The sequence below is a fragment of the Actinia tenebrosa genome, unplaced genomic scaffold, assembly GCF_029948245.1.
Source record: "Actinia tenebrosa isolate PJP-AT-01 unplaced genomic scaffold, QUT_ActTen_1.0 PGA_scaffold1__47_contigs__length_23844297, whole genome shotgun sequence".
NCBI lineage: Eukaryota > Metazoa > Cnidaria > Anthozoa > Actiniaria > Actiniidae > Actinia > Actinia tenebrosa.
The window spans coordinates 13,462,632-13,485,716 of record NW_028292578.1 but is presented as its reverse complement, the minus strand read 5'-3'; the positions used below and the strand labels follow the sequence as shown (position 1 = coordinate 13,485,716).

The following is a 23,085-nucleotide window of genomic DNA, read 5'->3' as shown; positions in this document are numbered from 1 at the left end:
CATTCACGAAGGAAATGATTTTGTGTTTAAATTCTAGGTTAAAGAAAAGAAAAATAAGAATCTTAGGTTTTTGTCCACCCTCCTTTCCCTCCCTCCCCTCCCTCCCCTCCCTCCCTAGGCAAAACAAAAATGTAAACAAGATGGCGGCTAGAAGAGCTGAAGCTCCTTGGCTTTCACATGCAAAGGAAGATATCTCCAACACCAAGGAATGGAAAGAGCTTGTATCAGAAGTATTCGAAGCTGTACAACAACAACTAACAGAGAACCATGTTTCATATTTCTCAGACCTCACCGATTCCGAGAAGATTCTGTTCTTAGATAGAGCATCTAAGCTTGTCAGAACCAGTTTCCGACATAGTAACTTGGTTGCTAGGGTATCTGCTATCCTTGATCAGCAGATAAATGATGGAATAATGGAAGAATTGATGAATCCCTCCAACAAGAAGCCTAAAACAGAGCTTGTATTGGATTCTGCTTCTGATGCGTGTGCGGATTTGCTTAAAAAATGGCCAGATTTGAGGTCCAAACTGTTGACCTGTCTAAACCGACCTTTGCCTTTAAAGCTTAGAAAAGTTATTTGGGAAATGTTTCTCTTGAATCCTAAAATACGAGATGAATACTTGAACAGGAAGGTGAACAGCTCGAAAACTAACAATAACACTAACACGATAGAGAGTTCCATTGAGCAAAGATGTGAAGCGTTCTTGGCTTCAGAACAAAGTTTTCAAGGACTTTCCTCTCAACATTCATCTGTTGTTATTTACGTCATGAAAAAGTGTCTGACCTACAAACACTCTTCTCTCAAGGAATCACTGGCAGACACAGACTATTTGCTAATTCTTCCATTTATTAAGGTTTTAGTACAGGATATCAGTATCCATGGTGATAGTTACCATGGTGACAGTCTTAACATTATTGTTGCAAATTTTGTTGGGATATTCTTTATATTTATGGAGTTGAGGCCTACCTACATGAAAGACTCAGGAACAAAGGTATTTTAGTCCTATTCAACTTAGACAAGACAAATTACCCATCTTGCAAGTATGAGGCTTGCATTATGCGCTGTGATGTGACTTCTGCATGCAACAGTAAAACTGCATTGCTTGTTTAACTAAGAGCAATAGAAATAGGATGCGTAATAATTGTCATTTCAGCCTGCCCATTCCAAAATCCATTTATATAGCATTTATTTACAGGAATTTCATGCAGCACTTAAAGAAGTAGGAGACACCATGGCAACCATATTAGAATCGCAAGACCATCAACTTGCAGCATCAATAGTGAAGTCATTTGCTCAAGGTAACTGAGTGCTCTCTTTACCTTACATTTACCTGGGCCCAGTTGTAGAAAGGATGGATAGTGCTATCTGACTGATAAATCTTTATGCAGTGATTAAGTGATACTGTTATCCAATCAACTGGATAAGATTTATCCCTCAGATAGCACTATCCACCCTTCGCACAACCAGGCCCTGATGTATATCAAACCAATTCTATTGTAAATTGAGAGGCTTACTTATCATGAAACTACTCTATCTACTGTAGTATATTGCATGTGCTAATTTTTTTTAATGCATTAGAAACGCCATAGCATAGACCTTTCTCACTCACCAGCCATCATGTTGGCTGAAACGATAGATTTTTGTCCAGCTAGCCATGCACTTCAGGATGAGTTTTAATGGCCAGAAACAAAGGCTTTAATTAATCTCAAGGGAATAAACATGGCTGCTGCATGACAAAGGTCTATTACTGTCAATGTAAGTAAGACTTTATTTTTACCTCAGGAAACAACTCCACAAGTCTGGCCTCTTGTCTTTCTTCCCTGATGAGATCACATTTAAGAAGCTTATTTGTTGGTAAGGACCAGTATATAGCATTATAAGTTGAAGTATCATCAATGGATAGTGAAAGTCTAACTAGTCTCATTGCCAAAGGAATACTTGCATCTTCAGAAAAATTTATTGATTTAAAATTTTTTAAATTGAAATTTAATTTTTTGTTTAATTTTTTTTGCTTACAAATTTCATTCTTATTTACTAGTCTCGTTTTAAATAAAAATGTTTTGTCCAATCCCTTTTTTTTTGATATATGTCAGGTTACTTACCAATGGATGTAGTATGTTATATCTGGGACCAACATATTCTCAGTATGAAGCTACAGAAACTGAACTGCATACCAACGTTTGCTGTAGTTCTTTTGATTTTATTGAAAGACAAGATTCTCATGTGTCACAATGTATGTATCTCTGATTTTTTTTGTTTATAAAATTTTCGTTTTAATTCTTCAGCTGTGCTGAAAGCAGTCAACTATATGCTAATATATGAAATATTGTATAGGGAAATACTTTTAGAAGCTTTTTTCTTTAACAGGAAAAAGATGTTGAAGAGGTTTTGTTAAGTGGAGCAAAGGAATTGAAGACAAGACAATTCCAGAATGAGGTATACTGGAAGTGATGGCAACTGTTAATCAACAAAATATTTCTTTTATAAAATTCCAAAACTTTGGATCTTCACATCTCCGGTTTTATGTACTTGCAGTTAGTGTAAATTTGTACAATATATTTGGTACTGCATGTTGATGTACTACTATGTAATGGTGTAAAAAAAATCCTGTTTCATTATCAACTATTATTAATAAAAACAATTTATTAAATGATTCTGTTATGCAATGAGCCAAATTATACAGGCTGCACTTTGTTTTGCTTTGTGATCCAGTAGCTGGGAATTAGCAGTCATATACTCATCTCTCACCTCTTGGGTCTTGGGTTCAGTTCCTGGGTCCAACATGACAATTGGGATGCTTACTTTTAAAACTTAAAAATTTAACAATTTTCTCATCTTTTTCTCTTTTCAAAGATTGATGAAAGGTTCATGCCAAGTTGGAAGCAACAAATTAATGATCTCCAAGGTTCAGAGCTACCACTGGTTGATCCTGTTGCTAGTATGTATAAACCAAATCAAACCTTTAAGCCATGTGGTACTAAAAACCAAGAAGTGTCTGTTTTTTTCTCTTGTGTTGTATAATTTCAGCATTAGGTGCCACACAGCCATGGACATGGTGGTTCCAAGAACGACCAGCCACAAGACTAAGACCTGAAGACAGACAAGCAGCAAGAGAAGCCAGAGAGATGGAGAGACTGCTTCTTCAAAAGCAGAGAAGGTAAGATGTGAGGCCAAGGAGGTTCAAGCTACTTTTCCCGTACTGTACAGTCAACATAACAACCTAGACAAAGACAATGTTTTACTTCTTTAAAAAGCTCAGCCAAATAAATTAAGGTTCCTTTTCCTCAATATTCTCAACTGGCAGTTTGTTTGATGTGTCGTTCTCTCCCTTTCCACAAGGGTTTTTACCTAGGGTTCTCCAGTTTTCATTTTACAATTAAAATTAACTTGTGAGTTTAGTTTTGAATGCTGTGGTTGTTTAGTGTATGTGGAGCAAACCTCACAGAGGAGCCCCTTATATATGGGGGATTGATGGCTCTTGCATAAAACCAATATTATATTTTATACATGGAACTCATATTTTAGAAAGGAAGAAATTCAAAGACAAAGAGAGGAAGAACAAAGCTTGAGAGATGTTTTTAGCAAAGACATACAAACCCAAGTTGACAAGATCACATCTCTGGAACATGAACTAACACAAGAGCGTCAAACAAGACACCTGATGGAGCAAGAAATGAGCTCAGAGATAAGACAACTACAGGAACAACTTGCAAGATTCCAAGCCCAAAAAGGTCAGGAACACCTGGCTCCATCTAGACACAGTCTATCAGCTGCCAAGTCAGCAAGTCTTCCTCCAACACCAGTTTCTTCCATTGCTGTTCCTCAATCGTCCCAAAAAGATGAAGTGAAAAACATCCTTAAGGGTTTACTGAGTCAAGCTACGGATGGAGTGAATCACTGTAAGTTTGATGAAGCTTTGCTATTTAATCTGTACTAGAGTTTCCAAGATCAAAGGGGTGGTTGGTTTTGGTGGCTAGGGGAGGACAAGGGATATGATCACGAGAGTATTCTACCCCTTGCAAGATAATTTTCAAGTGGTGTATGGGGAAAGAAAGGGAAAGGTGAGGCTCTCTTCCGGCTGCCTACTATTCTTCATTATCCTTTACCTCAACCCCAACCCCATGCAGGCTTAAGAAAGAACTTTAGGGAGTTCCATCTCTGAGTCTTGAAGACTTTGTGGAGTAGGTGGGGGCATATTCTTCCACAAGAAAAAAAATTGATAATTACATGTATGTTGTCATTGCTGTTTACTGCAGTAATACACGGCACAGCACAGGAAAATGAAGCATTACAAGAAGTCGCAAAGCAAGTGTTGAAGACAACAAGACAAGAGTGTGAGAAAGCACAACTAACTTTGTTTGGAAAGGAACTTAGTGATGAAGACTGGATTAACATGACAACAGAACAAAGATATGACAATAAGGAAATGTTGTTGAACAAACTGAAAGAGTTGCACAGAAAATAACTCTGGAAAGTAAAGAGTGTAGGTTGCGAGAGTCTGTGAGATAAATTGTCCATGTGTTATAGTCCTTTAAAATGATATAATGATGGTTAAGCTAAACAAGTGTTTCAGGCACCACTGAGGATGAAAAAGTCCACCTGCTACAAGCAAGGACCGGTGGCTTTCCATCCAACCCAGTTGGGATATAATTACCTAATATCCTACTCAAGGGGGGAGGGGGTGGGAGCAATGGAGCACATCTACAGTTACCCCGTTGCCCTGTAAGTGTATGTATGTGTCCAGTGAGAGACTTCTGACCAGCATGACTTAAATTTGTTTAAAATACAATTGACAATGGTGCTATATTTCATTGTTCTACCCTTTTATTTCATGACCCATATACAGTAATTAATCATTAAACACTAAGTATCAAAAAAATAAATTAGCTATATCTTTTACCTAAACACAAAATGGCTAGTACTTACATTATACCTAGTGCGTAGACAGAACTGTAATTGTTTGTGAATCATTTCAAAGTATGATGTATAATAAGTTTAAAATATAAAAACAATAAAAATTGGGATTTGTTACAAGTTTTGTTCATTGTTATATTTCATGCGATGATAAATAACCATAATTTATTATAAATATATTACCCATTACATCTATGTTTACATTTACACCCTTCATTTTTTCCTGTACATGCATTAATAACCCTGATCAGTGGTATACATTTGTGTTTTTACCTTAAAATAATCCATATTATACTGCTCTATTCAGAGCAGATTTCAACAAGGAACAATAATTTTCAAAGGAGCATACAGTGGAATGGAATATCCTCCATCATGGCTCAAGCATCCTTGTGCTCGGGGTGCATGTCATAGCTGCCTTGTTGATTGACAATATCAAATCAACCAGCATGGCAACAGTTTTATTATTATTTATATCTCATGTGGGTGCACCCTAAGAATAGGAAGGTTGACCTGGGTTAGGGTTAGACAAAGTACTGCATTGATACCTCTATTAAGGGAACCCCCTATTTAAACAGACAGCTATAAATCAATATTTACTGTAAAAAAACTCCATTCAGCGGATGCCAACCAAGGCACCATGTCCACTTAATAGAGGTACCACTGTACAGTACATGGGCTACTCACCTGTTCCCATGAGTCTTTGCCATGTATGCTCCCTTGTGGCATTTTGCCATGACCTTTCAAGTAATCTCTCAATACTACTACATTCTATAGTTATGACCCATTATATATTCTAACAGTCTAATTTTTAATTTCAATTCCAATTTTAAAGTTAATGTTGCACTTATCAATCTTGGGAATTACTTGGTGTGCTATTGACATCTATTTGATACTCTACAACTTTTTTGGTTACCCAGCTGTAGGAATTGTCAAAACGTACAATGTCTGTAAGAGAAAAGAATCATACATTATAATAAGCACCATATTTTTTACTATATTCTTTGTTCACATGTTGTGGCATTTTAACAAAGATTTTGCATTAGCATCCATTGTTAAAAAACCATGTCTTTGCCACTTGACCCTCTTGGGAATGTCTTTGGCTCTAATTTTCAGACTGTGTCACATATTCTTTTTAAAAGCATTTGATAAGATATGAGAAGACAGATGGTTGTATGAATAAAATCAAAATCTTATGCCAAGATAGAATTTAATGGCAGTCGGTGTCCATAATGCCAGAAGATGTAGCTGAAGGTATGGCCTGTGCTCAGAGTTAATATTGTTCCCACTTACATTTTCCTGGACATTCACATTTGATGGATCCCAGTTCAGGAACAAATTGACTGTTTACTCTTTGGATTGGAAGCTATTTGATGAAAAGCAACATTGACACTTACTATAAGGTTGGTTGCCATAAAAATAGTTGATGATGATGATGATGGTGGTAATGATATGGTGCTAGTTGCTGCTGGCAATGATGATGATGATGGTGCTAGTTGCTGCTGCTGATGATGGTAATGATGGTGCTAGTTGCAGCTGGTGATGATGATGATGATAGTGCTAGTTGCTGCTGGTGATGAGGATGATGATGGTGCTAGTTGCTGCTGGTGATGATGATGATAATGGTGCTAGTTGCTGCTGATGATGATGATGGTAATTATGGTGCTAGTTGCTGCTGGTGATGATGATGATGATGGTGCTAGTTGCTGCTGCTGCTGCTGCTGATGATGATGGTGCTAGTTGCTGCTGCTGATGATGATGATGGTGCTAGTTGCTGCTGGTGATGATGATGATGGTGCTAGTTGCTGCTGCTGCTGATGATGGTAATGATGGTGCTATTTGCTGCTGGTGATGATGATGATGATGGTGCTAGTTGCTGCTGGTGATGAGGATGATGAGGTTAATGATGGTGCTAGTTGCTGCTGGTGATGATGATGATGGTGCTAGTTGCTCCTGGTGATGTGGATGATGATGGTGCTAATGATGGTGCTAGTTGCTGCTGGTGATGATGATGGTGCTAGTTGCTCCTGGTGATGTGGATGATGGTACAGCTCCTGATGATGTTGGGGATGAAGCGGATGCCTATGATGATAGTGGTGCAAGTTGCTATGGTGATGGTGATGATGAAGATGGTGGTGGTGGTGATAATGATGATGATGATAGTGATGTCAATGATTAGTAAGCTACTCACTAATTCTTCCATCTCTTCTTTTTCTTCTAGTGTTGCAGCAGATAGGTATATCCCAAAACCAATGTCATGCTCCTTGGTCCTGAATTCCCAACTAAAATGAAAACCATTTTCAGGTCTTTTTTCAGAGTGTTGCTAAGTTATCTCAATAATCCTTTTGACAGAGCTATATCTACAATATCTAATCTATCTATATCTACTAATCAAAAATATCTACATCATGAATACATTGATGGTTACCTAATGATAGAGCCAGGTGTCTCCACAACTTGTTCCACATCAAGATGTTTGCCTCTATCAACTGTAGCCAGTATAGAACCTTCAGACTTCCCAAACGGCATCTTTGCAAGGTAGTAAGACTCTGGTATGGTTCCTCCATAACAGATCTTGGCAACAAATGCAAAGAAAATCATTAGCCAACTGCTGAATTTTGCATTTAGGGACTTGGAATAGTGTTGAAATTGAAATACATGGAAACCATGGTCAACTTAATTTGCAGCTTATAAAGTATTTAAAAAAGGAACAACAAAAATAATGACTTAATTATAATTATCTATACCTCTCCCACACACCCATGGCTCAGTCAGTCTGCAGACTTAGGAAGATTTGCATTTCCCAGAGGTTGAAATGACCTTAATAGAGTGGAGGTTATATCCTTTGGTATTACTAACAGTTTTTGTGAGATAAATGAAGGTTGAGAGAAGTATGAGAAGAGTGAGAAAAAAACCCCACCATAGAGGGAGGGGTCATAGTAACAGTCTCTATGGTAGAGGGGAAGAGTGAGTTAGATGTTCTGTCTTCATACCTCAGAACTACACTTTGGATCATTATCATCACATCCTTTACCACCATAAAACTCAGGTAAGTTATCTTCATCAATGTACTTCTTCAGTTGTTCCTTCCAATCATCTAAAAGATATTTTAAATCAAGTAATGCATGGATGGTAGGTGCCATTAATGCAACCAACTACCATCAACAAGCAAGAGCAATATGTAACCGGCGGCAAGGCGCTCAGCTATGAATCAGATTGCAAGTGGTTTTGACAAAAGAATTTATTGAAAAATTCACACAACTTTACAATACATGAAAAAAAAACGGGAACGAGATTACAGGATATCTCTTTACATCGTAGAGAATTCCTTGTCTTGATATGTGCAACGTCTTCAAGAACTTTTACTACACTGATTTAAGCTTAGTTTGGGCCTACTTTTATGGGAAAACCTGCATTCTTAAGACCTTACACATCCTACGCAATGTTGCACGCCCTAGGCGCAAACAGGGATGTCCCAAACACGACACTTACGTAAACAAGCGCCAACCTAGGCATGACTCACTGTAATGTAATTACGTACGGAAATTATTTCTTGCTTACGCATTTTCCACGCAAACAGTTAACTAAAGAATTACATTCCTATGTGTACACGAGGCATTCCTAATTAAAAATATAGATTTATGACTAAATAATTACTGTCCAAAATAGTGTCTTTTGACTCTGTTTCACACTTGCCCCTCCTTTTTGTTTGCTTCGTCCTCGAGCAAATTCAGGAAACAATGATACGCAGGTGGACTTGTCAGTGCTGAAGTGCGGATCTTGGAAGATTATAGAGGTTGCTGTGTTGGCCTGCCGTTGTCTTGTGGAACGTCGGAGTACAGGTGCAGCCAGTTCTTCCTCAGACGCATCATCACTATCATCATCATCATCAGTTTCAGCTGGTTCTGTCATTGGTTGAAAGGCGATTGTCATTCCTCCAATGTCATCTTCTTCATCTGATGATTCTGGCGATGCAAGTACATGTTTGTCTAGACCTGTCAGCTTGCTTGTGTCGTCCTCGTATCTCCAGCATTGGTCTTGGACACAACTTGCATTCTCCTTGACTAACAACTTTATCTCCTCCATGTCCATCAGCTCTTTCAACGACATATGTATTGTTGTCTCTTCGTTCAACGATTTTGTACACTTGGTTGTCCCATTTATCTTGAATCTTGTTTCTTCCTCTGACTTTCCGGTTTGCGAAGGAGTACTCGCTCTCCAACTTGTAGTGGTTCTGCCAGTGCTCTGCTCTTCTGGTCATGGATCTTCTTTTGATGGTAGCAGCTTCCTCAAGTTTTGTGTCACAGTGGTATAAGCTTCTCGTAGACGAGTCTGGTGCTTGTAATCCATGCTGGTTGTCTACTGTCACTTGTCTGTCATCATCAGGAAGTAGAATGTCCAAAGATAGCTTTGCATCTCTACCAAAATCAGGTAGAAGGGTGAGTATCTAGTCGTTGCATGTGCGTAGCATTATAGGCCGTAACATAACTCTTTCAGGTGTTCAGGCCACCTTCTTTTCTTTTCTGCTGGTAGAGTTCTTAGAAGCTCATGTAGTGTACGGTTGAATCTTCGCACTGCCCATTTCCTTGAGGATGATAGGGGGTTGTCCTTGACTTCTTAATTCCATACACTGCACACAACTCCTTGACTAGTTCTGCCTCAAATGACTTGCCTGGTCAGAGTGTATTCTTTGGGGGATTCCATACACAAGGAACCATTCTTTAATCAGGGTCTTGACTACGGTTGTAGCTTTCTGATCACGGGTAGGTACAGCAATTGTAAACTTTGTGAACACATCTGTTAACACGAGGACATTTTCTCTTCCATCTGTTGCAGGCTCAAGCAAGGTAAAATCCATCGCTAGCACTTCCAATGGGCCTAGTAGCTAGTAGGCTGCCCATCGGCGTCTTGACTGGAAGGTAGGAGCCTTTGGCAATGACACATCTTTCACAATTTGAGATCCATTGCTTCACATCTCCTTGCATACCGGGCCACCAACATCTTTTCCTCAAGAAGCTGTTCTGTCCTGTCTGTCCTTGATGTCCACATTGATCGTGCGCACCCTTCAGTACTTGTGATTTCATTGATGTGGGGAGTAGCAGTAACCGAAGCTCACTTCCCTGTCCGACTCCTGTACGGCGGTAGAGAACTCCATGGCTTTCCTCAATCCTGTTCCAGTGACTAAGCAACTTCCTTGTATCCCTTGTCTCTTGTTGGCTTTGCCTTTTACTTGGCCGACGTCCAAGGTTTCGGTAGTGGAGGAGACGACTGATACATGGGTCCTCCTGCTGTAGTCGTTGGATCTCTGTGAGAGGTGTGGTTGGGAATGAGGTTGCTTGCTCCTCCAGCGCACTTGTCTCTGTGTTGCTTATGAACGCTGCTGATACCATCAAATGTTGACGTACCTCTTCTGGTAGGTCTGTAGTATTGGTAGAGTAGGCTAGGGTGCTTCTTACTTCAACTGTGGTTGGTTCTTCATCTCGGTTGATGCGACTTAGAGCATCTGCATTCTGATTGTGACGTCCAGGGCGATACTTGATGGTGAAGTTGAAGTTTGCTAACTCTGCAGCCCACCTCTGCTCCACAGCTTTCAGCTTACTCTTTGACTGTAGGTATGTCAGCGGGTTGTTGTCTGTGTAGATGACAAACTTCGATCCCAGCAGGTACTCCCTGAACTTCTCACATACAGCCCACTTCAAGGCTAGTAGTTCCAGCTTCCTCGATGAGTAGTTCTCCATGTTTCGCTCTCCACCTCTCAGGCCTCGGCTGGCATAAGCGATCACTTTGACTCTTCCGTCCTGTTCTTGGGACAGCACGGCTCCCAATCCTTCGTTGGACGCATCCGTCTCTAGGATGAAGGGCTTGGTGTAGTCCGGGTAGGCCAGCACTGGTGCTGAGGTTAGTAGATTCTTTAACTTGTTGAAGCTCTTTTGGCATTCTTCTGTCCACAGTATGCCAATCTGCTTCCGGGTGGTCTTGTTACTTCCTCCGCTCCCGAGCTCAGCAACTAACTTGTGCAGCGGGCCTGCCATTTGAGCGAACTTGGGGACAAATCTTCTGTAGTATGACGCGAAACCAAGGAATGATCGCAGATCGCGCACTGTCTGGGGGACTGGCCACTCGTTAACTGCCTTTGTCTTTTCAGGGTCTGTCTCGACACCGTCAGCAGAGACCACGTGCCCCAGGTAGGATACCCGATCTCTGAAGAGTTGACACTTGGTTGGTTCAACCTTTAATCCATGATGCTTCAGCTTACTGAATACCGTTTCCAACCGCTCAAGATGTTCTTCAATGGTGGATGAGAAGACTATGATGTCGTCCAGGTAGACCATCAGGGTGCGAAGTATGTCCTCTCGGAAGACTCCTTGCATCAACCTTTGGAAGGTCGCTGGGGCATTCTGTAGTCCAAACGGCATCCGAGTGTACTGAAACAAACCCATGGGCGTTGTGAACGCAGTCTTGTGCTGATCATCAGGATGGACTTCAACTTGATTGTAGGCTGATGCCAGATCTATGGTGGAAAAGTACTTTGCGCCACGCAGTGCCTCCAGTGATTCCTCTATCCTTGGTAGGGGGTACTGATCATGCTTGGTTTTCTGGTTCAGCTTCCGGTAGTCGACGCACATCCTCAAGGCTCCAGACTTCTTTCGTACAAGCACTATTGGGGAGGCATAGTTACTCTCACTTGGACATATCACTCCTTTTTCTAGCAAGTCTTGTAGATGCTGTTGCACCTCCTGGTATTGGTTTGGAGGAATCCTTCTGTAACGCTCTGTGACAGGCACATCATCGTCTGTGTAGATGCGATGATATGTTGTCTTTGTACAGCCAAGGTCCTCCTTACATGAAGCAAACACCTCTTCATTTCTTTCGAACATCTGGAGAGCTTTCTCCCTCTGAAGTTCCGTCCCGGGGAAATGTTCCAGGGTAATCCCGTGAGGGGGTGTCTGTATCCTTTGCCAACGTACTTTGCCCACAGCTTCCCGTTGGGGTGGCATCTGCGGGTCAGCACTAAGGTTACAGCACACTGTCACCATGTTATTTTCGTGCAGGAACTCCAACTGCTCTCCTCTCTTGACCATCTCTCCCTCTCGCACAATTCCAATCCGCATCTTCAGCTTTAGCCATATGTCCTTTGCCGTCTGGTTGGCAACTCTGACATAGTAACACGTCTTGGTAGTATCCACGAGAGTACTGGCCACGGTGAGGTTTCCTTCTACTGGTACACCAAGGGGTTCGATCACAGCATCAGTGCCCCATGATGGGCCTGTGACCAAGATATCAGATTCTGTGAAAGCAGGGACCCAGACTTTGTCTGAGCCGGCTACTTTCACGAACCCAGTTTTACGTTTACTCTTCTTCTCTTCATCTTGCAGGATCTGTTGGTATTGGGGCACCTGCCCAAGAACGTTGGTTCCCAGTAGGCCAGGTACCCTCCTCTGCATTACTGTAGTGGCTGCTGTGTCCTTCGTGATGAAGATGCCGCACCCAGGGACCACCACTCCTCCGATCTCTACTGTAGCGACGATATATCCAATGTAAGGGATGTCCAAACCGTTAGCTCCTCGCAGCTGCAGTAATCTTGTTTCAGGGTGTAGGTCTCCAAGGGTTGGCTGTAGCTTTTCCCTGTAGAACGACTCGGTGATGAGGGTAACCATGGAGCCCGTATCCACTAAGCTTTTTCACAGGTACTCCGCCAATACCTCGCCACCACTGTGGACTGTCCCTACAAACTTTTCGTTCTGAAAAAGAGAATTAGAGCCACTACAGTTCTCTCCACGGCGTGGCTCACTGCCGTGGAGAGCTGGAGTTTGACTCCTTCTGTGGTGCTGCTGGTGCCTTGTCTTTTCAGGGGCTTTGGGCAGTTCGGCCGAAGATGTCCAAGCTCATGGCAGTTTTTGTAACATCTCCTCGGACCACGTGGGGGACTTCGTGGTGGTGATGGGCTTGCTAACTTCATGGTAAGTTGGGTTAGCAGCTTCTGCTGCTCATCCAGCAATTTTTTGTTGCTGCATGAGCCTCTCCACAGGGCCTTCTGTCCTGCTGTAAGCTCTTGGATGGCATTTACTTGGTTGCTCTCCACCAACACCTCCCTTGGCCGCTGCAATGGCGATGTGCTCCTCTATCTGTGTCTTCCGAGCTACGATAGGCCTCTTGCTCTCACCTCGTTGAAGGTCTTCTCGGGATGTTCTCTGATATAGCGCTTGAGATCCCTGCGCAACAGGTTGTCACGCAAGTTCTCAACGAATGTGTCTCTGAGGTTCTGGTCCTTGTTTTCCAGGGCTCCTACGTGTACTCTGGTCATGTGCTCCGCCATCGACATCAGGGCATGGGCAAAGTCCTGGATGGGCTCCCTGTCACCCTTGTTTTCTGGCGAAAAACCTCTGGAGAAGCTGGGTCTTGGTGAGCTTCTCTCCGAAGACGTCTCTCAGAATCCTGAAGAAACCCTCCGGGTCTGTCCAGTCATCCGCAGGCCTTAGTCGAACTTCATCTCGAGCCACTCCTTCTAAGCTATGGTACAGGAAATCCACTGCCCTCTTGATCAGTTAACTTCTGGGCAGCCACAGACCTCTGTGCATCCGCTATCCAGTCTTCAAGCACTTTGTCGTCTCTGCCACCAGCATACTTCCTCAGCTTCTTCTCCCTTGGCACTGTCACTTTTACCACTGGTGCAGGAACAGGTTGGGCAGGGGGTCCTCCTTCAGCCTGCATGCCATCTAGCTGTGCCTTGAGTGCAGCAATTGCTCTGTGAGTGCAGCCACAGCTTCTTCTGCCATGATTTCAGTCTCGTTCCCGTTGGTAAATAATCAGTAACTACTAATGTCAACTTTCTTGCAATCCCACTTCTGACACCAAAAATGTAACCGGCGGCAAGGCGCTCAGCTATGAATCAGATTGCAAGTGGTTTTGACAAAAGAATTTATTGAAAAATTCACACAACTTTACAATACATGAAAAAAAAACGGGAACGAGATTACAGGATATCTCTTTACATCGTAGAGAATTCCTTGTCTTGATATGTGCAACGTCTTCAAGAACTTTTACTACACTGATTTAAGCTTAGTTTGGGCCTACTTTTATGGGAAAACCTGCATTCTTAAGACCTTACACATCCTACGCAATGTTGCACGCCCTAGGCGCAAACAGGATGTCCCAAACACGAACTTACGTAAACAAGCGCCAAACCTAGGCATGACTCACTGTAATGTAATTACGTACGGAAATTATTTCTTGCTTACGCATTTTCCACGCAAACAGTTAACTAAAGAATTACATTCCTATGTGTACACGAGGCATTCCTAATTAAAAATATAGATTTATGACTAAATAATTACTGTCCAAAATAGTGTCTTTTGACTCTGTCACAAATAGACGTTAAAGACCACAGCAGCCCTAAGCCATGTGTCAACCCCCTTGATGAGAGGGTAGGGGCACCAGCATGTAATGCTTCTCAGCAAAAACTAGTGATGGACATTATGGTACTTGTACAATTATTAATGACTTAATAATATCTCACCTCCAAGTATCTTGATTTTATTCTTGGTGTCTTCACTCAGGAATGGCTTGACCAAATTGTAGGCCGCAGGGAAAATCAGAGGAGCTTATATTGATAGATAGTAAATTATGGAAATAAGAGCCATTGATTAGAATGATGAAGATGACAAGCAATCAGCAGAAGGAGGAAACCTGAGAACCCGGGGAAAAAACCCCTCAAGTCAAGGGAAAGATGTAGCAAACTCTCCTCCCATGAGTCTGTGAATCAAACAATACCCCTCCCACCCCAGGAGTAGATTGCCACCTGGTTAGCTCAGTTTACTTGGTAAGAGCATCTGTCTTTTGTGTGGTATATCGTGGTTCACAGCCTTAAAATAACTGTAGAGTAGGTGCTGCCTTTGTTTATATATCTGCAAATGGTTAGACCTTCACATGGGTCAGATGACCAGGTACGTTAATGGCGGTCCCATCCCTAATCAACTAGAGACATTAAAAGAGGACCACAAGTTTATCAGTTGAAATACTGTCAAGTGTTTTACCTCCTCTATAAACAAAGTTAATCAATTCATTTTATTTATCTGAATTTGTCTGTGTTGCATGTGCCAAACAGGGGGTTTTAAACATTAATTTATAACTTACCTTTAATTACAAATATTCTTTTCCAGTAACCAGGAAAGTTGTTTTCATAAAGTGTTGCTACCTGGAATGAAAAATAAAAAAACTGCATTGTACACCACAGAAAATGTATAGACATTTATCTTAAAATCAAGAAAGTACTCACACTATGAAGAGTGCTACACCTTTAAAATAGACAAATCAAAGAATGAAGTGTCAGAAAACAACACAGGGAACCCAAACAAAATTGAAAGCAAACAAATCATTCTATGCTCCTTACCAGGTCCCCACAAGTGTTTAAGCCCCAGGCCCTCCATGTCCAGGATGTTTACTACTTGATGCACTCTTTTTCCTGTCTGAAGTAGAATTTAATAGGACAATAATTTATATTAGACACAGGAACAGATGCCCCTACCACCCCCCCCCCCCCCCAACCTCTCCACCTCCAGACAAATTAGAGTTATAGTTACTTTAAGAGTTACATTAATTCTGAATAATTTACCTCTTTTGCCTTTTCTTTAGCAAGCTGCAATCCTTTCTCAGCATGATATCCTTTGAATCTCAGAACATCATCTTTCTTGACTGAATGAAGAAGGCCTACAGTATGAACATAAAACAGTTTACAAGACTTATAGTATCTAATGAAAAACTTAGATAACTAGTGGTTAAATGAGAGGGTAACCTACCTTTAAAGTCAATTTGTCCAAGTGGATCAACAAATATTGGAGATCCTTCCTTGTCGTAACCATAGAAACCACCTGGATCATACTTCATGAGGACCTAAAAGTTGTTGAAATGTTTAAAAGGATTGGTTTCTAGGTAACACCATGAAATATGAACCACATAGCTTAGTAATAATAGAAGACTAAAGACTGAAGTCATGAGGATGATGATGATGATGATATTGATGGTGATGCTGGATGCTTTGAAAATGTTGGTGTTGATGATGATGATGGAGATGATGCATATGATGATAATTATGGTGATGATAATGATGATAACGATGATGATGATAATTGCTGATCATGATAATGGCACTGGTGATGATGCATCTGCCGAAGATGATAATGATTCATGATGAAGATGATAAAGATTCATGATGAAGATGATAATGATTCATGATGAAGATGATAATGATTCATGATGAAGATGATAATGATTCATGATGAAGATGATAATGATTCATGATGAAGATGATAATGATTCATGATGAAGATGATAATGATTCATGATGAAGATGATAATGATTCATGATGAAGATGATGATTCATGATGAAGATGATAATGATTCATGATGAAGATGATAATGATTCATGATGAAGATGGTAATGATAGACTGTATTGGTGATGATCAGGGCCTTCAATAATGGCCAGACAGTCACCAGTCATGATTACAGGCCAAATACATTCAGCTCTATCATACCTCATTTCTGGCTCAACCTTAATGGACAAAATAACCAGCAAAGTAACAATTTGACCCAAAAGTTTTTATTTTTATCATGCAGACATTGTCCGATCACCAGCCATTATTTAAGTCCTGGGTGATGGAGATGATGCAGCTGCTAATGAAGATGATAGTAGTGATGATAAATATAATAATGATGCTCTAATGATGATACATGATGGTGATGCTGCTAATGATATACATGATGATGGTGATGATGGTGATGATGATACATGATGGTGATGCTTCTAATGATGATACATGATGGTGATGCTTCTAATGATGATACATGATGGTGATGATGATTGATGATGATTGTGATGATTGTGATGGTGATGATGATTGTGATTGTGATGATCATGATGATGATAAAGAAGATGGTTATAAGGTGGTGATGGATGATGATGATGACTGATAATTGGACATGACATAGCAGGATTCTCTTACCTCTGGTGGTTTATAGGATGGAGTAAGAACAGAATCCAGATCAGCTTTTTCTCACCCAAAGACTCTAAAAACACACTGTTATCAGTATTGGTTTTTCTTTTCAGGCCTAACATTTACCCATTTTAAGACCACATTTCTTTACAGTATCTTGAGAATTACTTCTTTTTCTACAAGTAATGCTTGAGAATCTTATTCTTCAAGTGACAGCTTGTGATTTGCCCAAAATGTTACATGCAACCTGAAAGGTCTATTATCACATAGTTACGCTTATAGCATGAAACAGCAATAGTAACTATAACTGTTATAGTCAATGAGTGTTGAGAAGTCTGTTTATGACCCTAATTTTGACCTCAATTAAAGAAACAGGTATACTATTGTATGTGCTTCCGGCTGATATGAATCAGTCCTTTACCTGCCTAAACATGTCATCTGCCTTCTCAGCATCAAAGTCAGTTGCTACTAAAGAAAAGAATATTATAAGAAAAGAAGGAAAGAAAATATAGATTAAGGAAATAATAGCCTGCCAATAAATGGCTCATGCCTGGCCTCCAGCAAGAAAAAGAAATGATCATTTAGTGTACATTATTCTAGAAATTAATATGGTACTATGCCACTATTAGTACAAATTCTTCAAACCTTCAAATTTCATTGATGCCCCAAAAAACAACCTCAGGACCGATCTAAGCTAGAGCACGGCTAACTCACAGATCAAACCCTGAAACAACCTCTGGGCTGATCTAAGTCAGGGCATGGCTAACTCACAGATCAAACCCTGAAACAACCTCTAGGATGATCAAAGTAAGGGAAACAGCTTTCTAAAAGATTGAATCCTGAAACTACCTCTTGGCTGATTTGATATAAGTCAGGGCTAAGCTAAACTCCCAGGTCAAATTGGAATAACTTAGCTTGTTAAGTTTGTAGAAAAAGGTTAAGCAGAGAATTCACTCCCCAGATTAACAATAATATTTTAATACCTTGAAGCCATTTTAGCAGGAAATAATCATCCTGATCATCTTTGAGACTACTTTGAACTTGTTCCCGAAACTAGATTTAGAACAAGAAACTCTATATTAATTATGATGAAAATATTTATAGGATACGCTTGGAATTGATATCAAAAAATACCCTGGCTATAGATTTAAGAAATTAAGTCTCACAAAAAGAGTAGATTAATTATTAAGCCTTCTCTTAAGAACTCAAGTATTTCATAAGACAAGACACATTGCTTTTTTGCAAAACCTAAAGATTATTGGATACAGTGCTAATAGTCTAGGAGAATAAGTCAGAATATAACCAACCAATTGAAGATCACTATATTATTATGGCATACTAACTATGCTTAATAAGTTAATAATATACATTAATAATTTATGACCATGCAAGAAAATACTCCATTTTTATACAGTAAACATTTGACAAATAAAGTTTCAAGACAACTGTATCCTTAAAATGGCCCTTTGTATGCATGAGTATAGAAAATAGTAAAATTATCGAACAAAAATGTTAAAAATTTTAAAGCGATAAATAGTGGGCACCATAAAGGTTTACAATCAAATCAGCGCACACAACCAATAAACTGCTAAATGAGCTGGCATCCTAAAATGACAAAGCAAATGGATGACGAAATACCACAAGGCTATTTTGCGCACCTGCACTAGCTAGTAAGCAAAACAGCCAATCACAGGCTCCAACATTTTTTTATTATTAAAAAGAAGACAGGGTCATGAATATTTCAGTACGTTGTCTTGATTCTATCTTTTTTCTACATAATAATCTTTTTGCATATGAATCTAGAAGAAAGTTTGAATCGAATATTTTACCAACTTTTCATTATTCTTTTTCACAACTCACATTCTATAAAATTTGGTATAACAATTTCCACCTTAAAAACAAGCTTTCCACACTAAGATTCCTAAGGAATTAGCTGTTGACATGTAGCTTATGAGAAGTGATAGTCTCAATGTCTTGAATAGATCTTAAAATTAAGTTTCAATAATAAGTTTTTTATGAACTCTTCCAACCTCGCCCATTGCAAGAGGCAAAGAAAAAATATTTTATTGAATTGCTTGAAGCCAAAGCAAAAGATTGTGGAAAATACTATTAGAAATGTATGGTTTTTGGATATTGTTTATGATTTCACCTAATCTCACAAAAAAGTCAGCGAATTTAATATAAGAAAACCAAAATAAAAAATCCTTTTATATCGACCGAGGTCTGGCTTGACTCACCTTCTTTAGGGTTTCCTTTTGAGTTTTTTTCATCCCAGATCGTCTAGATTTCAATCATTTTGGCTGACAACCTTTGCCTTTAGATTGAACTAAAGTTTACGATGGTTTTAACTGACCTATTTCAAGGGGGAAATGTTCAAAAAGGGTTCGAGATCGAGGAGGATGAGCATCATTTAACTTGAATCCAGCCAAAAACCTTTGATCTGTCAAAAAAGGAAAATGTCAGCGGTTTAAATACCACTGGGGGAGGGGTGGGGTTTGTCACCTGGACAATTATTCCCTATGCCTTGAAGGAGGGGTAGAAAGGTTTTGTCAAAACTATCGTCAGAAATACTTCAGAAAATTAAATATTCGTGCTCAACGTACCTAAGATATATTTTAAAAATAATCTGAGTGATTTAGAATTTATTTGTAGGAGAAGAATGAGGCGATATTTAGTAGAAGAAAAAGATATTACTGGGTGGTAGGAGTAGGGATGGTTTTTGTCCTGGTGTTTTATTCTTCCCACCTGCTATCAATCAAATGAAAACTATTAATTCCACTATCTCGTTTTTCAATTTTTTAGAAAGATAAAAATTGTTTGGTTTTAAAATAAAACCGCACGCCGTTTTTGGTCATGGAAAGATTTTAAAAAACCCATTCTGGAAATAAATAAAAAACTGCCCAGATTGCGCAATAAAATAGAAGATCAGAGATTGCGCGCACGCAATTTTCGTCTTGGGAATTAAAATTTGCGAGAAATTTCGGATAAAAATTCACTGAATTTTTTATATCTTCGAAATAAAAAAAACCAATATTTGTGGATAATAACTCTGCTCCATGAAACAAATTTCATGATAATTGACTATAAAAAAACTATAAAAAATCCAAGAAAACTGAGTAAAAAGTTTGAGTTGCAAGTAAGCAAGATGGGCGGCACTTATCCCCACCTTTACTGAGAATAAATGTTGTATTTGTAGTTGTTCATTGTTCATTTGTTGTCGTTGACATGTTTTTGCGTTGTTTGTCATTAGTTGTTAAGTTTTTGTGATAACCACTCTGGTTTTTGTGAGGAAGTTCGGATTTCTCTTCCCACAAAATTTACTCCGATAAAAACTAAAAAAAGATGCATCAACTAATACAAAAAGCCGAATTTAGACAAAAAACTACAATATTCAATTGATAATGAAGTGGTGTAGAAGGCACAAAGACAGTGTTTGTGTAATTTGTCAATGATCACTTAAACCTCACGCAATCTTTTTTTGTACTTTAACATACACTACAAAAAAAACAGAGTGCGTGACTCTATCTAGCTCTCTCCTCTCTCTTTACAGTATATATATTAACCTGTTTCATATTAAACAACATGAAAGCGGAGTAATACGCCTCTGTCAATGATTACTAGTATTTATACCTTTCTATACACTGAAACTCTGTCCTCAGGTCGTAAAGAAAAAGCTTTTTAAAATTGTACATGTGTTGGAACTTCATGAGTGGGCTGCGTTTGTACATCGACAAGTTGCAGCCATAAGTCAAGATCATCTGACTTGCTTTTAGGGATGTCGGTATATTTGGTTTAGTCTTTGCTTTGAGTCTAAGCAAATTTCAGGTTCCTTGTCTTCAATTATTTGAAGAATAAGGATAGTTTTTATCCCTAGAGTCCATAAACTACTTGCATTTGTAGTTTTTTTAATTAGTTTTATTACGATCTTCCTCGGTAAAGGACCCAGGCATACAAAACATTGTCCCCCATCCCATTCGGTTCAGGCTTTTCACATTCCGATACAAAACCTAACTCAGAGTTACACATTACACATTACATATTAAAATATAAAGTTATGAATCATTTATATTCATAATGTGTCGTCCTTAAAAAAAGATCGAAGTGTTTGGTTGAATGAAGAGCATGGTTCGAGGGCTGCCCTCGTTAATAAGTTACCTCATTGTCTCATATGAATGAACCGTAATCTAAATAGTGAACAAGGCTAAGAAGGTTACAGTAAGCGGCAATCGAACCGTAAACTTTAAAATCAACAATCCACCTGGAACTAATCTCCATTTTGAATCACTCCGATGTATTGTGACCTCAATCTTTATTATTTAGCTAGAGGGTTTGAGGCAGTAGAAAAGTTAAAGAAAAAGAGTAAGTGTTCGCAGCCGAGGGTCCTCACTGTAAATGCTTGATTCTTTGGTGGCAACACATTTCTGGAGAATTAAAAACAAAGGGACACATATGAGAAATGGCTAGCCAGTCAAAAACGCAAAAGAAGGGGGCTGCCTATTTGAATAAAATATCTATTGGCCACCTACAGGCAAATCATCATCACGTCTGATTACATGCAACACTCGTGTTTTTCGGTTTTATTATCATTTCATTAGTACAATCATTTATCGTTCTTTTCCTTGTTGCCAAGGTTTCCCTGTTCTGGTTTTCAAACTCCGCCAGTAAGGACCCCCTTTACCTGTTTCTGAAGAGTGTCATTTTTGCTCGGATCCAGAAGAGCTTTCAAATTCAATCAAAACCTGTTGTTCTTCCCTTTGTCCTCTACCTAAAATAATTCCATTTCTTGTATCATTCCCATGGATAGCCTAAAAAACCGTATCTTATGGCGTCATTCTTTAATAATCAACTGCCGTTGCGGTTCTTTTTAATTCAGTGCAGAGCGGGTTATGTTACTGACTGCTGGGATCTCATCAACACGGTGGTTGTTATTGGGTTCGTTTGCAATATTACCACTACTTGTTTCCAACGACGCAACCAGATTCCGCAAACGTGGAAAACGTATTGACATCAGTGATTATTCTTACATGACTTCTGAACTTCAAATCAATAATTGGTGGGCCTGTTTTGTGGCTTTTTCGATTGGTTTATATTGAAGCCATTTTCAAGTCTTAGTGGAATATTATGGAGTAATTCACTCCTTTCCACTCGTGTACTAACGGATCTTCTAGCTTTCATTTCTTGTTAAATGCATATTAGTGTTCAATGTACTTGGCTTGCTGCAAGGTCTTTCTTGTGCGCCTGCAGTGTGTTTGTCATCAGCAGTACCACATCATGTGGACCTTTACAAACTTTATTTAATTGCTGTTTAACTTGTTTCCGTGGTAAGCACTTCATTCCCGGCCTATTCATCCAAAGCTCTTCATTCAATTCTAATCATTGTTTCAGCGTTCTTCTTTTCATCGTCTCGTTATCTTTCTACAACTCTTCTAGATTCCTTTTCATCTTTTTTCGGGTTTAATTCATTCACTTTCGTCTTTTGTGTCTTTCCAGTGTTTGGCGAGGTCGTTTTTTTTTTTTTGGTCGTTGGCAACCAAGAATTACATTACTGCATCTCGTTTTGATTTTTTTCAAACCATGATTCGACTAAGTAACGATTCAAAATTACTAACAAACTTTGTTCTGGCAATTTGGAATCTTATTGGCAAGATTCCTTAAAACAAATCATAGCTTTACTGGTCGCCAATTCAGAACGATTTAGCTTCAAAACTTTTTCAGAATACTTTATGATATTAGTTGCAAACTCTGGTACAGTTAGAACATATTTGAATCAGGTGTGTATAGTTTATATTATTGACCATATTGAGAGGACGCATCTTCATTTACGCTAAACAATGATCGCATATGATTTATGTTATAGTATTGCTATATTGGTTTTGATAAGGTTATCATACATTATTCATAAGACATGTGATCAACTAAGGGGCTCTGGCTAAGTAAATAACACGCTTACCTCGAGAACTCTTGCTAACAAAGCGAACAGACGACGAAAGCTATTTGTAATTTATACAACTCGGCTCATCTTCATTAAATTCATCTGTTGTCTGAAGTCTGTGTGCTTACAGTTTGTTGCAATTTTTTGGGCCATTGAAGGGAGGCCTAGGCGCGGTCCATAGGCGGACGAAATGATGAAGCGAGCTGCAGAAAAACAATGAAAACCAAACCTAGAGCCATACGAAACAGA

General features: G+C 39.4%; 1 protein-coding gene and 1 pseudogene across 2 annotated transcripts; one reads left to right on the top strand and one right to left on the bottom strand.

Moving 5' to 3' along the window:
- The first annotated feature begins 140 nt into the window (after positions 1 to 140).
- On the top strand, positions 141 to 4,824 carry LOC148909911 (uncharacterized). The gene is made up of 9 exons (XM_089032461.1): positions 141 to 992; positions 1,197 to 1,299; positions 1,784 to 1,855; positions 2,095 to 2,234; positions 2,369 to 2,437; positions 2,855 to 2,939; positions 3,029 to 3,158; positions 3,527 to 3,900; positions 4,258 to 4,824. Exons 1-9 carry the CDS (start codon positions 141 to 143, stop codon positions 4,464 to 4,466), a joined length of 2,034 nt encoding a protein of 677 aa, XP_088888587.1. The 3' UTR covers positions 4,467 to 4,824.
- Positions 4,804 to 19,174, bottom strand: LOC148909910 (SEC14-like protein 2; annotated as a pseudogene). The gene is made up of 15 exons (XR_016120175.1): positions 19,142 to 19,174; positions 17,888 to 17,957; positions 17,326 to 17,369; positions 16,914 to 16,977; positions 15,709 to 15,802; positions 15,525 to 15,619; positions 15,303 to 15,378; positions 15,191 to 15,207; positions 15,047 to 15,107; positions 14,430 to 14,513; positions 7,906 to 8,009; positions 7,341 to 7,486; positions 7,104 to 7,194; positions 6,206 to 6,278; positions 4,804 to 5,860 (listed from the first exon to the last, which is right to left on the bottom strand). The product of XR_016120175.1 is annotated as an SEC14-like protein 2 (transcript).
- Between the last annotated feature and the right edge of the window lie 3,911 nt (positions 19,175 to 23,085).